Source organism: Terrapene carolina, unplaced genomic scaffold (assembly GCF_002925995.2).
Source record: "Terrapene carolina triunguis isolate 2854851 unplaced genomic scaffold, T_m_triunguis-2.0 Scaffold58, whole genome shotgun sequence".
NCBI lineage: Eukaryota > Metazoa > Chordata > Testudines > Emydidae > Terrapene > Terrapene triunguis.
In genome coordinates, this window is record NW_020664409.1 from 7,357,992 (window position 1) to 7,373,130 (window position 15,139).

General features: G+C 42.5%; 1 protein-coding gene across 3 annotated transcripts in view; it reads left to right on the forward strand.

The window, feature by feature from the left end:
* The window catches only part of RANBP9 (RAN binding protein 9), a 63,778-nt gene that overhangs the window by 44,821 nt on the left and 3,818 nt on the right, over nt 1–15,139 (forward strand). The window contains exons 9-12 of one of the 3 annotated variants that reach the window (XM_024217357.3): nt 4,405–4,595; nt 6,640–6,787; nt 11,552–11,673; nt 14,923–15,074. In XM_024217357.3, the coding sequence (XP_024073125.2) occupies nt 4,405–4,595; nt 6,640–6,787; nt 11,552–11,673; nt 14,923–15,074 (613 nt within the window). The remainder of the gene's footprint in view (nt 1–4,404; nt 4,596–6,639; nt 6,788–11,551; nt 11,674–14,922; nt 15,075–15,139) is intronic. The other 2 variants (XM_024217373.2, XM_024217365.2) reach the window with 2 other exon arrangements.

Here is a 15,139-nt window from a genome sequence, read left to right on the forward strand (position 1 = left end):
CAACTATGCTGCCCTGCTAGCCAAATATACACACAATCTGTTCTCCAAAAGGTCAGCTTTTATTGACAATTTACAATGTGACCAAAAAACAGTAGAAGACAAACATTTCTGAAGGGGGTCTCATCTCCAGGACGGCCCTCCCTTCACTTTGCAGACACGACAGCATGGTCCATCATGACATCCGTGGTCATACACCATGCATCATGGCTCCACCTCTCCAGGTTCCCAAGGGAGGTCCAGGCAATGGTCGAGGACTTACCCTTCGAGGGGCAGAAATTATTTGCAGACAAAACTGATGTTTCATTACACACCCTAAAAGACTCAAGGGTGACTTAAAAAACCTTTGGCATTTACGTACCTGCAAATAAAAAGAAACAAGGCAGGTTTTACAGTGAGATTCCGGTCTATGCCATACTCTCAGCCCTAAAGACAATACGACGGACAGAACAGGTGTCAGCAGAACCGAGATCAGCCTTCGATGTCGCGACAATCCACCTCTTAAACAATCATGAAACAGAGATGGTGCCTCGCCCATTTGGGGACCATCTGTCATCATAATACCCAGTCTGGAATACCATCGCGACAGACAAATACTGTAGGTTTTAGAGATTATCCAGAAGGGCTACTCCATCCCCTTTATTTCTATCCCATCTATCCACCTCCCTTCCCCATCCCTCTTCAGGGACCTCTCTCACAAGCACCTGTTACAACAGGAAATAAACCACTTCGTACAACTAGGTGCTGTGGAACCCGTACCATCACAACACAGGGAGAGATTTTTATTCGCATTACTTTCTAAATCAGAAAAAGTCTGGCAGGTGGAGACCCAGTCTAGATTTACAAAAACTCAAAAAATTCATGAGAACACAACAGAATGGTGACTCTAACCACAATAATTCTGGCATTAGAGAATGAAGATTGGCTCTCGGTCCTCAACCTTCAGGATGCTTATTTTTATATTACCGTCCACCCGTCCTACAGAAGATTCGTGAGATTCATCCTAGGGAAACAGCATTTCCAATACAGAGTACTACCCTTCGGCCTATCTGCCCCAAGGGTTTTTTCCAAGGTTTTTGCTGTCGTTGCAGCTCACCTATGCAGACACAGAGTAATGATATTTACATACTTGGACGACTGCCTCATAGAGGCACCAACACAGCAAGAACGCCACGTGGAGCATGATAACCCTTTTCACAAATCTAGGGTTGCAAATAAACACGCAAAAGTCCACACTGGTTCCTGTCCAAAAGTTGGAATTCATAGGAGCCTGTCTCGACTGTCTAACAGCAACAATAACCCAACAATGCTTCCTCACCCTAGTCAACATAACTTCAACAGTGAGGGACAGCCCACAAACATCCGCCAGAACATGTTTACAACTCTTGGGGCACATGTTGGCAATGTTTGTTGTCAAGCATAGCAGACTCCACATGAAATGCTTGCAGGCCTGGCTTCGAACAGTGTATATACCATACAGACACCCTCTCAACAGATGCCTCACAGTGCCACGCAGAGTAAAAGACTCTTTAACATGGTGGATATAACCAAAGAACTCCTGTTCTGCTCAGGAGTCCCTTTCCATCAAAGAACTCCATCCACGACAGATGCTTCCCTAATAGGTTGGGGGGCACATCTACTCAACAATACTGTCGAAGGTGCTGGTCCCCAGCAGAGTTCAACCTGCTCATAAACTTACTGGAGCTAAGGGCAGTCCAAAATGCATGCAAGTACTTTCTCCCTCTAATCAAGAACAATACAATCAAGAGCCTCAGAGACAATATAGCATTCATGTTTTATATAAACGGCCAGGGGGAGCACGATTATACTCCCTATGTACAGAGGTGATACGCCTTTGGAATTGGTGCATCACCAACAACATAGAGATGTCGGCATCCTATCTGCCAGGATGTCAGAATACAATGGCGAATGTACTAAGCAGGGATTTCTCACAAACCCACGAGCGGGGGATGGATCCTGGAATTCTCAAATCCATATTCAAACTATGGCGGTTCCCTACCATAGATATATTTGCAACAGCTCTAAACGCCAAATGCCCACAGTATTGCTCTAGAGTGGGATTGGGACACCATTCCCTAGCCGACACTCTCCTCATAAAATGGGAGGCGCCACTGATGTATGCATTTCTTTCGACCCCACTCCTAAGCCAAGTCGGTCACAAGATCAAGCAGGACAAATCCAGGGTCTTTCTCATAGTGCCCACGTGGCCCAGAGAAACATGGTTCCCATACTTGCGCCAGATGGCAGTGAAACCGCCTTGAACCCTTCCCTTAGTACCTCACCTTCTATCACAAGATGAGGGATGTGTCCGTCACCCCAGCCTCTCAGTACTCCATGGCTGACTGAGGTTGAGAAGGCCTGTTCTGAGGAAGTAAAAGCTATATTATTGAACAGTGAGAGACTAAGTACAAGAAACACATATATCCATAAGTGGAAACGATTCTGCACCTGTTGCCCAGATAAACAAATCTTGCCACAATCGTCCCCCCCCTACTGAGGATCCTGGACTGTATACTAGGACTTAAAAAATCGGGGCTATCCACAAGCTCCATCATAGTACACTTGGCTGCTATTACCTCCTTCCACGACAAGGTGGACGGGGTCACTATATTTGCTCACCTGACGATTAAACGCTTCCTTAAAGGCACTGAAAACATTTATCCCACAATAAGAAACTACACCCATGAGGGACCTCAACCTCATTCTCTGTGGACTGATGGGAAAGCCGTTTGAACCCCTTGCAACTTGCTCTTTGTTGCACTTATCCATGAAGGCGGCTTTCCTCATTGCCATCACGTCCGCCAGACAGGTGGGAGAATTGGGTGCCCTAATGGCACACCCACCTTATACAACATGCTTTAAAGAAAGTAATCCTACGACCACATCCTAAGTTCATACCCAAAGTTGCTTACCCCTTTCATTTAAACAAACCCATTTACTTACCTGTATTTTTTTTCCCTAAGCCACATGCGGATGGGAAGGAGGCCTCACTCCACCCGTTGGATGTTTGCAGACCATTAGCTTTCTACATTGAAAGAACAAAAACATTTTGAAAATCATCTAGACTATTTGTTTCCATAACAGAACGCTTGATGGGTCAAACCATCTCAAAAGAGAGACTATCCAAATGGATGGTAGGATATATCCATTTGTGCTACCAAAACCACAATCTTCAACATCCACCAGGAGTTTGCACACACTCCACCAGGGCACTAGCAGCATCTGTGGCCTTTCTCAGTAACGTCCCTATCACTGACTTGCAGAGCAGCTACCTGGGCATCAGTCCATACTTTCACTAAACACTATGCCTTAGAACAACAATCAACATTCAGTGCTCCACTTTGGACTTACGGTGTTATCCACCGTCAGTAGACCAACTCTGAAGCCCCTCCACTCCACTCAGGGGCACTGCTTAACAATCACCTAAAGTGGAGCACTCCCAGGGACACTCCTTGAAGAAGATACCTTGTGCAATAACTGAGGTTCTTGGAGATGGTTGTCCCTGTGGGTGCTCCACTATCCTCCCTCCTCCCCTCTACTTCGGAGTTTCAGGCCAATTCTCTCAGGTAGAGAAGGAACTGGGGCAGTTGGCTGCATACCGCTATGTAACCGATCGGAGCGGCGCAAGACAGCTCTGGCGCATGCGCGGCCCAACTGGGCCTACCACCACAAATCTTAGATTACAAGCACAGGGCATCAAGCACCTAAAGTGGAGCACCCACAGGGACAACCATCTCGAAGAACCTGAGTTACTGCACAAGATGAAAAACCTTCTCTTCCTGAGGAAAAAATTTAATTTAAAATAGAACATTTAATCTTTCTAAATTTTCCTTTTTTAAAGACTATTGATTGTCAAAATTTATTCTTGCAGCATAAGGTTCTTGCTTTTCTAGGTCCTCCCCACAAATCAGTTATTTGTTCTCTTGTGGTTACATTCTGGTTGGATACTCTCTAACCTCATAATCTGAAGACTGAGAATATACTTACACTACGTGCGCTACACTGGTACAGCTGCAGCTATGACATTGTAGCACTGTAGCGTAGACACTTCCTACGTTGACAGAAGGGTTTTTTTTAATCAATGTGGTTAATCAACCTCTGAGAAGCAGTAGCTAGGCCAACGGAAGCGTTTTACGCTGATGGTTAGATCGACCTAACTATGGCTCTCAGAACGTGAAATTTTTCACAGCTATTGGTGGCGTCGCTAGGTTGATCTAGTTTTTAAGTATAGACCAGGCCTAAATCTCTGACATTGAGTGCTTTGTCAGAGAGTAAAACTTTGTTTTCAAGACTTAAACATTCAATGCAAGCAGAAGTAATTTATCTGAAATTCTGAAGTGGCATGTCTTCTCCCTAAAATAATGTTGTCTTTTTTTAATTGTTTAGGGTGCGCCAGTTTATAGAAATGGTGAATGGTACAGACAGTGAAGTGCGGTGTCTGGGTGGCCATAGTCCAAAATCACAAGATAGTTACCCTGTAAGCCCTCGATCATTTAGTAGTCCTAGCATGAGCCCCAGCCATGGAATGAATATTCACAGTTTAGCAGCAAGCAAAGGAAGCAACACACACTTTTCTGGTGAGTCACACTAGGGGAAAACCCCACACTATACTGAGATCTTTCTTCAATTCTGAATGTCAAGAAAAAAATTACAGATCTGTCAGATTTGCATATTAATGATTTCTGTTCTCCTAGTTTAACATACTGAATTAGTTATCCAAAGGGAAGTTAGTACTCATCAATTGGCTGTTTTTGGTGATGTCAGTCATTTGCCAACTGGAAATAGTGCATAGCTGAGGTCCAGTCATCAAAGTATAAATCCAGCTAGGTGAAAGTAAAGGCTTGGGCAACCAGCTAATCCCATGGTGTATGTCACTTGGGGACTGGTTCCAAATATTTTGGGAAGTCTTCTGTGTAGTAGGGTGGTTTTTTGGCATCTAGTATGTGGTTAGCTGCTTGGAGGTGATTCCAGGGTGGGACTTACGAGTGAATCCCAAATGGCACTGCTTTTCCCTTGGCAGGGGACCCACTGTATTCCACCTCCCCCATACTGCCCCATTTGATCTGCTGACGACCAGAAGCTACCATCTCCTTCAACCTAGGAATGAGCATGGGTTATAGGGCACAGAGAACAGACAATGACTTGTAAGGAGTCCCAGAGCAGTGCTGTGCTGGTATGAGGGGTTGCGGAGTTGGTGGTCAGGCAGGTCAGTTTCTGACTTTCTGCTGACAACCAAACTTCAGTTGATGCTGCTCAGCCTTATCACTGAGGGTGATCAGGCTGTCTTAAGCAGATCTTTAACTTAAAAGACAGACTTGAATGTTTCAAGGCTTCCAGTTCAGTTTAAGTAATATTAAATATTTGAGGGGAGGACCAGCTTTTAAAGTGCAAGTGGGTTGGACAGAGGGAGAGATTGTGCTCTGTGAAAGTAAGTGGAAGTTTTGTATATCTTCACTGAACCCAGTCCTCTTTCAGCAGTAGTTGGTGTCCCTCTGTCCACTTTCAGTTCAATTCTGTTATAAAATCTAAATTGAGGCCAACGTCTTGTCTTCAGTCTAGTTTTCCCTAAGTAGAAAGTGAGAGTTAAGTGGCCAGTGGGGGGGACACTGCTGCTGGAAAGGCAACTGCTGTCGTGGGGAAGGGACTGAAGACCTTATGAAAAGTTAAACATGTAGCTATTATAATATTCAAATAGAAGGTATTTATAACTTGTATCCTGTTTCTCCTATCTTCAGCTTTGAAAGTTTAGTAGGATGTGATGCAGAAAATCTCTCTCCCAAAACTTTGACTTTCTATTGTTTTGAAGATAAAGCCACACGTAATAATAATAAATCTATGCGAAGTTGTATATTAGTAGTGGCTGATGGATTTATTGAATGGCAGATTGAAAGTGCTTGTGATCTATTGCTACCGTAGAAAAGTCCCATTTTCAGGACTTGATAAAATAAAGTATCAAATTAATCCACATTTAATGTGTCTTCTTTTAAATTACAGCTTTCCTCAATTAAATATTACCAGGGAGGGATGAGGTGTTAGTGGAAAGAGTAGTACATCAGACTGGAGTAATGTTTAACCAAATGTTCTGCGGTTTAGCAAAGTGTAATTCTCCATCAAATTTTGATCCTCGTTAATCGTTTGTTTAGTCGATAATATTGAATATACCTTCAAATTACTGAACTTACATATGAAAAATAACATAAAAATAAGTGTTTGTTTGTAACAGTTATTATACAAAGCCAATTAAGATAAAGTGTAGCCATTAAGAACCAAGGCTGACACTAGCCCAGTCAGGGTTTTCAGATACTTTCTGAATGGTATATTCCAAGAAAAAGGTCTGTAGTTCCTCTGACTTGTGTATTTCACTGGGAACTTTCGCTAATGAACTGAAAATCTGATCTGTAAGCTGCTGTTCTCATTTGCTAGTTAATTTTATTACCTGGCTTCTTTACTGTGAAAGCCTTAAATCTGTTTCAAAGGCTTGAGGAGTGGAAGCTAGGTATGTGGAATTACTTGATAAATCTACTGTACATGAACAAATCAATCTTATACTTATTTCAGAAATGTGTACATAAAGTCACAATTTGTAACTGACTGAAATTACTAAAATATTCTTTTGTTTAGGTTTTGAAAGTAGTTGCAGTAATGGAGTAATATCAAACAAAGCACATCAGTCTTACTGTCATATTAAACACCAGTCCACAAGTTTGAATGTACCTGAACTCAACAATATAAATGTATCAAGATCACAGCAAGTTAACAGCTACACCAAGTGAGTAATCTCCCAAACAGATGTCTGATCCACCATGATGCTAGTTTTTGTCATAAATATCTTTATTTTGCACTGCAGAGAGAGTAGTTATTATATGGGTTTTTAGGACCCAGGCATAGCATGTGTTTTTGAGTACTCACTAATAGTTGATAAAATGGGATGGGGTGAGGGGGTTGGAATTATTTTCTCATATTTTTCATTAAATGTATTGTGATACTTTCACCTTTAAGACTCAGTACAATAGTACACATATAATGTTCTGTTAAATGAGTAAATTGGGAAAAGGCAAATTATTTTAACTGTGACATTAGAGACATCAGTTTTTGTTCTCAGACCAGCTTCTTCTGGTTGTCAGACTTCTCCCTTCATCTTCTGGTCTGGTGCTTATTCAAAATCATGTGTGAGGACTTCAATGACAAACGTATTCACTGCTTTTTATTCATTGTATGCAGATAAGATTGAGTGAACTGTGGATTCTCTTGTATGTAGTACATAACCACAATGGCTTGCTGCAAGCACTAGATGTGTGCAACCCCTTTGCTTTTAATGGGTTTGCATATGTCAGAGGTGGTAATTCTAAACTGATAGATAGCATAGGTATAACCGAGCCTAATTTGGCCTGTAAAATGTTTATTGCTGGGTGAGATGGACGGAACCAGACTTGAGAGTGCAGGAAGAGTTTACGGACCTAGCAGGTGGAGGGGAAGCGTTTACTTTTTAAACTGTCTGTGATAAAGAAACGGTTATGATGACAAATATGGAACTACTACTTGGAGTGCTTGCACATGTCCATTTCACAGTAAGTGTGCGCGTGCCCTGCATATAGTTGCCAGAATTTTTTTCCCTCAGTGGTACCTGTCAGGTCAGCTCTAGCACCCTCTGGTGCTGCGCACTTATGGAGCATTATAAAGGGTCCAGCCAACCCTGTACCCTCTCAGTTCCTTCTTAATGCCTGTGATGGTCACTGGAACTGCTCCTCTTCTTTGGCAAGCTATAGTCAGTGGTTCTCATTTGTCACTCCAGCCTTCCTTTTTCCTTCTTCCCAGTAGTTATTTCTCAGTTTGGACTTTAGTTAATAGTTGTAAATAGTTAGTTGGACTCACTGCATTAGCAGTGCTTCCTCTGCTCCTGGAGCTGGGCATGCCTTGGTCTCTGAGCTTCAAGCCCTGCAGCAAGGCCATGCCTTTGAGTAACCCGCACTCCAATTATCTAAAGTGGTTGAGTGAGACTCGTATCCGGGATCGCTGTCAGATCTGCCACCAGTTCAAGCCAGGTACAAAGAAAGATTGGGAGGCCAGGTTAAAATCCCTCCTGATGGAGGCGGCACTCAGACCCTCCTTGGAGTCAAGCCGGTCGGACTCAGCACCAAGAACCTCAGCATCGATACAGAGTGCTCCGCCTGCTGTAAGGGACTCTCAGCACCATTTCCCATCACCGCTGTTGAGAAGGAAACGTAAGAAGCAGCTGGATAACAGGGCGTTCCCCAAAAAGGCCAAGCATGGGAAGAGCTGTGGAGTGCAACTTGAGTCTGGCCATTCCTCTGTCCCTGCTTGACAGGCTGTACTGTCAACTGCGTCCGGTTTGCAGGCTCTGAGTCCAGTCCAGGATCAGCGGTTGGCAGCAGAGGGACAGCATGGCATCAGCAAGATAGTGGTGCTGTCCACGCTGGAGGCATTCATTATAGCCAGAGACTTACTGGTCCTGTCGGTACTGCCATCGCCAGCAGTCCAAGAGTTGACATCTGTGCTGGCGAGTAGAAGGGAGCATGTTGACTTGAACTTCTGTTCAGTACCGGGACCATCAGTACCGTCCAGAGGGAAACCATCCCTGCTAGTGTCGACACGGGCTCCCCCGCCTTGGTGCAGGTTCCCGGATCCTTGGCACCAACCCCTGGAATTGACAGATACTGCACCTCCATGGTCCCTGGAGGACGGCTCTGAGTTGGAGGTGGAGTCGTGCATCCAGCTAAGGAATCCATACTAGTATTCCCCCCTCCCCCATCCTATATGATGGGGGATCCTGGTGTGGGGGTACCTCTGAGTGCATGGCCCAGTGGGCACTGGCCTATGCAAATGCAATGGCCATTCTGGAACTCGTGGGGCTTCCCCCCAGTGCCAAGCCCCCCCTCTGGATGCTCTTGCTCAGTGGTGTCTGAGAGAAGGGCTCCTCCATCTCACTGAGCAGCATCTGACCCGGACTCCGGCACCAACATTCAGGACCTGGACCTGTGGGATCCATGTGGTGCAGAGGAAGAAGAGAAGGAACCCCTGCTGGTACAGGCCGCCGCCTCCTCCCCAGATGAGGTGGTGTCAGGGCCAAGCATGTCAGTCCGCCACCCTGGGTGGCCTCGAACCTATGACTGGAAGTGGAAGTAGTAAGAGTCTTCCCACAGCCTAGTAGACATCTTGGCCCCGGTGGCCCTGTTGGAGCATACATTTTCTTCCTACTACGCCATCAACCAGCAAGGGTTGTGGTTTGGTCGAGCTGTGTTGAGATCTGCATGTCCATGAACTCTGAGCCCACCTCCTGTGGCACTGTTTGGGAGTCACCTAATGTGGAATGGACACGTGCAAGCGCTAGAATAAAAAACGGTTACTAATGTTTCTCTAAGTGTTGTTCTTCAAGATGTGTTGCACATGTCCATTCCACAACCCACCCTCCTACCGCTCTGTCGGCGTTGGCCAGCAAGAAGGAACTGAGAGGGTGCGGGGTTGGCCAAATGGGTACCACTGAAGGAAAACATTTCTGGCGACTGTGTATGCGGCGCGCATACACCTAATATGGAATGGACATGTGCAGCACATCTTGAAGAACAAACATTACAGAAAGGTTAGTAACCGTTTTTTCCGGAGCAAGCTATATCCCTTAATGCTGGTATTCCAATCCTGGAAGCTGTCCCACCAAGTCTCGTAATGCCAATTAAGTCATAATTTTCTTCATATACCATGACTTCCACTTCATCCCGCTTGTTCCGCATGCTCCTTGCATTTGTGTACAGGCACTGAAGATATATTGCAGACTGCCCTGTTGCTTTTCTTCTTGCCTTTTTAATGCAATTGTGGTTTCTAGTCCCTTCTCTAGAAATTAGAAAATTAGCATAAACAGATGAGGTTCCAAAAACACGTCTTTGTTTCAAGGAAGTGTTTTGTATTAGCAATTGTCTCTGCCAAAGGGCTTCATGAACTCCCACCCACCTTTTGAAGCTTTTCGTAAGATGCACTACAGCCCATCATTTACAAGGGGCCTTTTTCTCCTGATGTTAAAAAGGCGCTGAATATTCCCTAGTAGTGAAATTAGTTGTAAACTGGATTTCTTTTAGCCTTAAAAGCAATGTCTGAGAAGAAGTGCATCTTTAAACGGTGCTTTTCGTAACTGATAATAGAATGAGCTGGAGTATTATCGGTTACTATAGCCCATATTTTTAAAGGTATTTAGGCATTGGTGTCTAAGTGCCTAAATTCCTTTTGAAAATGAGATTTAGGCTCCTACATCATTTAAATGTTGCAACGCCTAAATACATTTAAAAAGATGGATATGTCTGAGGCTCCAGCCCTTGAAGGCACTCTATTCAACCAGAGCACATGCAGCTTCCAAAGAGTGCTTTTGTCCAGTGCCATGAACAGAGATCTGTCATGCAGTCTTGTGCTCCATGTGTGTTTTCTGAACAAGATTCTTTTGTGTTTTGTGCATGCTTTGGCTGACTGGGTTTTGGTTCTTTCCCCAACCCTGTTCCTCTGCCCTCTGTCTTATTCCTGGTATTGCTTTCCAGTCTGAGTGAATAATCTATGGATTGAAACTTGCTGAAAGAACTGCATTGTTTTGCCTAAAGCTGGTGTTCTCCAAATAAGCTTCATGCTTGCCTTGCCCTTTGGTATAAAAAATGAGAGAATTGGAATAGCAGGTTTTCTCAGCAGTTGAAGTATACTTCCTACCGCTTGTGACGAAGCTCAAAACACACGTTGGAATTTCTGTGTATAATTATCAGGGATCCTAGAAATCAGTTTTCCACAGAAAAGCACGGAAAAATGAGGAATTTGCGTTGTTACAGAGAATCTTTAGTTTTTACATTTTGTGAAAAAATAAAAACATACAGTAGAACCCCGTTTACCCAAGCCTCCATTATCCGGCTCTCCGTATTAACCAAACTGGGGCTGAAGGGCTCCAGTTTCACCAGAGACCCGTCACCCGGGCTGAAGCTCTCTGGATTATCTAAAGTTTTGATTATCTGATATCCAAACTAATTTATCCCAATTAGTTTGGATAAACAGGGTTCCACTGTATCAATAAAACATATTGAACTTATAATATTATGGCCAGAGAAACTAAAGTTCAGTCTTCCATTTTAATCGTGGAAAAACACCATTTTTTTTTATTGGAGAGCTTTTTTATCAAGAAAAACTAGGATCTCTGATAATTATATCTAAATTAGCTATATGTTTCAACATGTATTTTAACAAATTTCAACAAAATAGTAAAATTAACTTTTCACTTCTCTTAGCATCAGAGATCTGTACTACCTCATGCTGAGTGTTAATGTATTTCACATTGGCTGTTGGGTTGGGGCAATCCAAAATCCCTGATGCCTGTGAAGTTATTTGCTGTGAATAAATCCTATGGTTAATTATTACTCATCCAATGTGATATTATTTAAAAGGTGATATTTTGACTAGGGCAGACAGGAAATTGTTAAGGTGAAACTGTAAAGTGGAGAAGCAAACCAAAGTATTGTTGAAGTTAGTGATATTTTTTTTCTCCCTTTCTCAGCAGTGATGTAGACATGGAAACAGATCACTACTCCAATGGAGTTGCAGAGACTTCATCCAATGGCTTCCTAAATGGTAGTTCTAAACATGATCACGAAATGGAAGAATGTGACACAGAAATGGGTCTGCAGTGATATTTCTTACATTTTTAATAAAAAGTGATGGCAACAAGGTTATGTTTTTACTTGCAATGCTTCCCAAATTGAAAATTAGTGACATGACTGAAATCTTAACTTTCCATTTTGCTAGTATTGTACTATATGTAAATCTCATAACGCTATCTGGCATAATGTTAATCTGAAAACAAGCAGGGGAGAGGGGAATATTGTAATAGATATTAAAAAAAAAAAAAAATCAAATAACCGGCACATAACTTCATTTGGAAACCATCATGCTTTTTGTTTAGTTCATTGATGTTAGCAGTAAATTTTTTTCCCTGAAAACTCAACACTCGTTGATAGCAATACAACCAATATCTGTTATTGGACCAACTTCTGTTGGTGAGAGACAAGCTTTCAAAGAGCTCTTCTTCAGGTCTGGGAAACTACAAGATTTGAACAGATGGTTTAGCATAAGTAGTTAACACATATTTCAAGTGACCATTCGAGATGAGGTGGCCTTTTAACACCTCTCTTAGGGAGGAAAGGAAGTAGGGGGCAGAAGCTGGGGGAGGGGCAGGAGGAGCGAGGTTGTTTAGTGGGTTACAGATGGTTGTAATAAGCCATAAATCTAGTGACTCTGTTCAGTCCATGATTTTTAGTGTCTAGCAGAGTGATGAATATAAACTCCCAGGCTTGTCTTTGAAAGTATTGTCCAGATTTCCTTGGAGGATGAGGACTGAGGGAGTGATCGCTTTAAGTGTTCACCCACAGGTGATATGGTGCCTGTGAGAGTTCATTCAAGAGTGTAGTGATTGAGGTTTCACCCACATAGTTGTTACTGGGGCATTTAGTACACTGGATGAGGTACACCACGTGTTTTGATAAGCATGTGTAGAGACCCATGGGTATGGAAAGGTATGTTGATAATTGTAGCAGTGGGGATATGTCTGCAGGTTTTGCATTTGTTCTGGTGAGTTCTGGTGCTGCTTTGAGTTAGTGTGTCCTGGTGTGTGGGTAGCTTGCATCTGATGAGCTTGGAGAGGTGGTGGTTGTTGGTGGTTTGAAGGCCAGAAGAGGGGGTTTAGGAAAGATTTCAGGATGGGGTCCCCAAAATGGCCTATACCAAGGAATTGGGGAGATGTTTTAGGACAATCTTCTTTTCCCTATGGACAAAGACAGGAAGGGTTGATAAGAGATTGAAATGGTTCTGCTTTCCACTAGAGAAAAATTTCATATTTTCCACATTTGACTTATACAGTCCTACTTTAAAAAGTGGCCCAATCTTTCTTACTTATCAGATCTGTTCTGTGTTCACTTATACCTGTTGACTTGAGTGACACATAAGTTTCACAGCTTCATATAGAGCCAGCTCAACTAAGAGGAAGTTAACTAAATTTCAATTTATAGGGCCTATCAAATGTACCTGTGCAACCATGCTGAAGGCATTGAGGGTTACACTGGTGTAAATAGGCCATAATTTGGCCTAACTAAATCTTTCATACTCCTCGTGTGTGTGAGAGAGAATTCAGCTTGACAATCAATTCCTGTATTTGCAGGGCTGCGTGTTGGGGGAAAAAAACTTAGTGAGACAAACATGGATTTTTTTGTAGACTTTCAGAGTACAACAGTTCTTAAAAAGATCTGTGAAACTGCTCCAGTCTCAGAGCATACACTAGTGCTGTTCTGCAGCTTCCCTAGTAAACTAACATTGTGTCATTGTTTCAACACAGTACTTCTGTTCCCAGCACTGAAAGAGAGTCATCTGAATTCTCAGTCTTATCCTGTGTATTACATTGCTTAAACTGAATAACAAGATCTGGTTTGTGTTCGAAAAACCACTTCTTTACTCTCTTGCAGCCTTTTCCACAGAGGCTTTCTGTGATAGACATGAAACAGCTGCAAAGGCACAGAGTTGCTTTTTTTTAATGTAGTTGTTTACAGCCTCTGGAAAATGAAGTCCTAGACTGGGCTCCAGCTAGCAACAGACATCGCTGCTTCAAGACTCGTGGGTGTTTCACTTCTGTAAAAGAAATGTGGCTTCTTGGACTACCCAGAATACTTTACACCCCACAGTTTGAGAACTATTTTATGATATTTTGGTTTTTGAACTCTTTCCAGTTTCTCTGTAGTGTAATGTACACATGAGTGTGTGATTGAAGTAACCAGAGATCTGTTTTGGAGGTGACAGTTCACTTACCTAAGATAATTGTGGTAAAAATGACAGTTATAATTTGCTGGACACTATTAAAAGCTAGACTGTTATTATCACAAGCAAGTTATGTACAGACTAGACTATTTTTAAAGGGATAGGGAGGATGGTTTTGTGGCTAAAGCACAAGTCAGAGTTAGAGATCTTAATTCTGTTCCATAGCCGCCCGTGTAATCTTGATAAGTCAGCTAACTTCTCCGTACCTTAGGTTCTTTATCTGTAAAAATAGGAATAACTCTAATCTCATAACATGCTGAAATTGATTAATGTTCATAAAGTGCTTTGAAATCCCTTGGTGGAAAATATTAGAAGTGGGTACTGTCACCTGTAATTGTGCCAATTTTTAATGCTCAAATAATATTTAATAAACCTCCAGTTTTTAGCCAGTACTCTTCTATGGTAAATAAATTTGAGATTTAATATTTTTAGCTTTTTCCCCAAGGGTCCTGTCGATTGCTAATAACTATGAAGTGACAGTGGACTTGCAGACATAAAGTACATTTCTGGGGTTAGCTCTGTAGCAATGTCTGATCTGTTAACCTCCTTGTTTTGACAGTTCAGAATTTGTAATGCTGGGTGCTAATGTGAACAGGCAACTAGAATTGTTGCCCCACCCTGCCCTCCCTCTTCCAGTAGAGAATAGGCTTCCTCATTAAACTGGTGCAACACTGCATAGACCAAGCCTAACTAAACGTGTCTTTAAACCAGTGCAAAATCCTGTTCTGATACTCTTGATTTTTGAACCTGCCTTATAGCAGTTCAGCTTGTCATTACATTTGCTCCAATGCAAGATACATGAGGTTTTTGGCCATTTTAATTAAATCTGTTAAACTAATGCAATTTCTGTAGGTAGAAACTTTAGTAATTATTTAAATAGCTCCACAGCTGTGTGCTGTACACCAGGCACAGTGTGCCAAGAATCCTGCTCCTGAATTGCTTTCATTCTGAGATCTCGCATATCTGCTCCTGATTACATGAATTAATCAGTTGGCAGAAACTTACTAGTACTGTACATTTGTACTGCCATACTGTATTAGTGATGACGGTTTGTCATTCTTGCAGAAGTTGACTCAAGTCAGTTAAGACGTCAGCTATGTGGAGGTAGCCAGGCGGCCATTGAAAGAATGATCCATTTTGGAAGAGAATTGCAGGCAATGAGTGAACAGCTAAGGAGAGAATGTGGCAAAAACACAACAAATAAGAAAATGCTAAAGGTATGGCAATATGTTACGTTAGTGTTTTTGGTGACTGCACTTCCAAATGGAATTTTGCAATATCT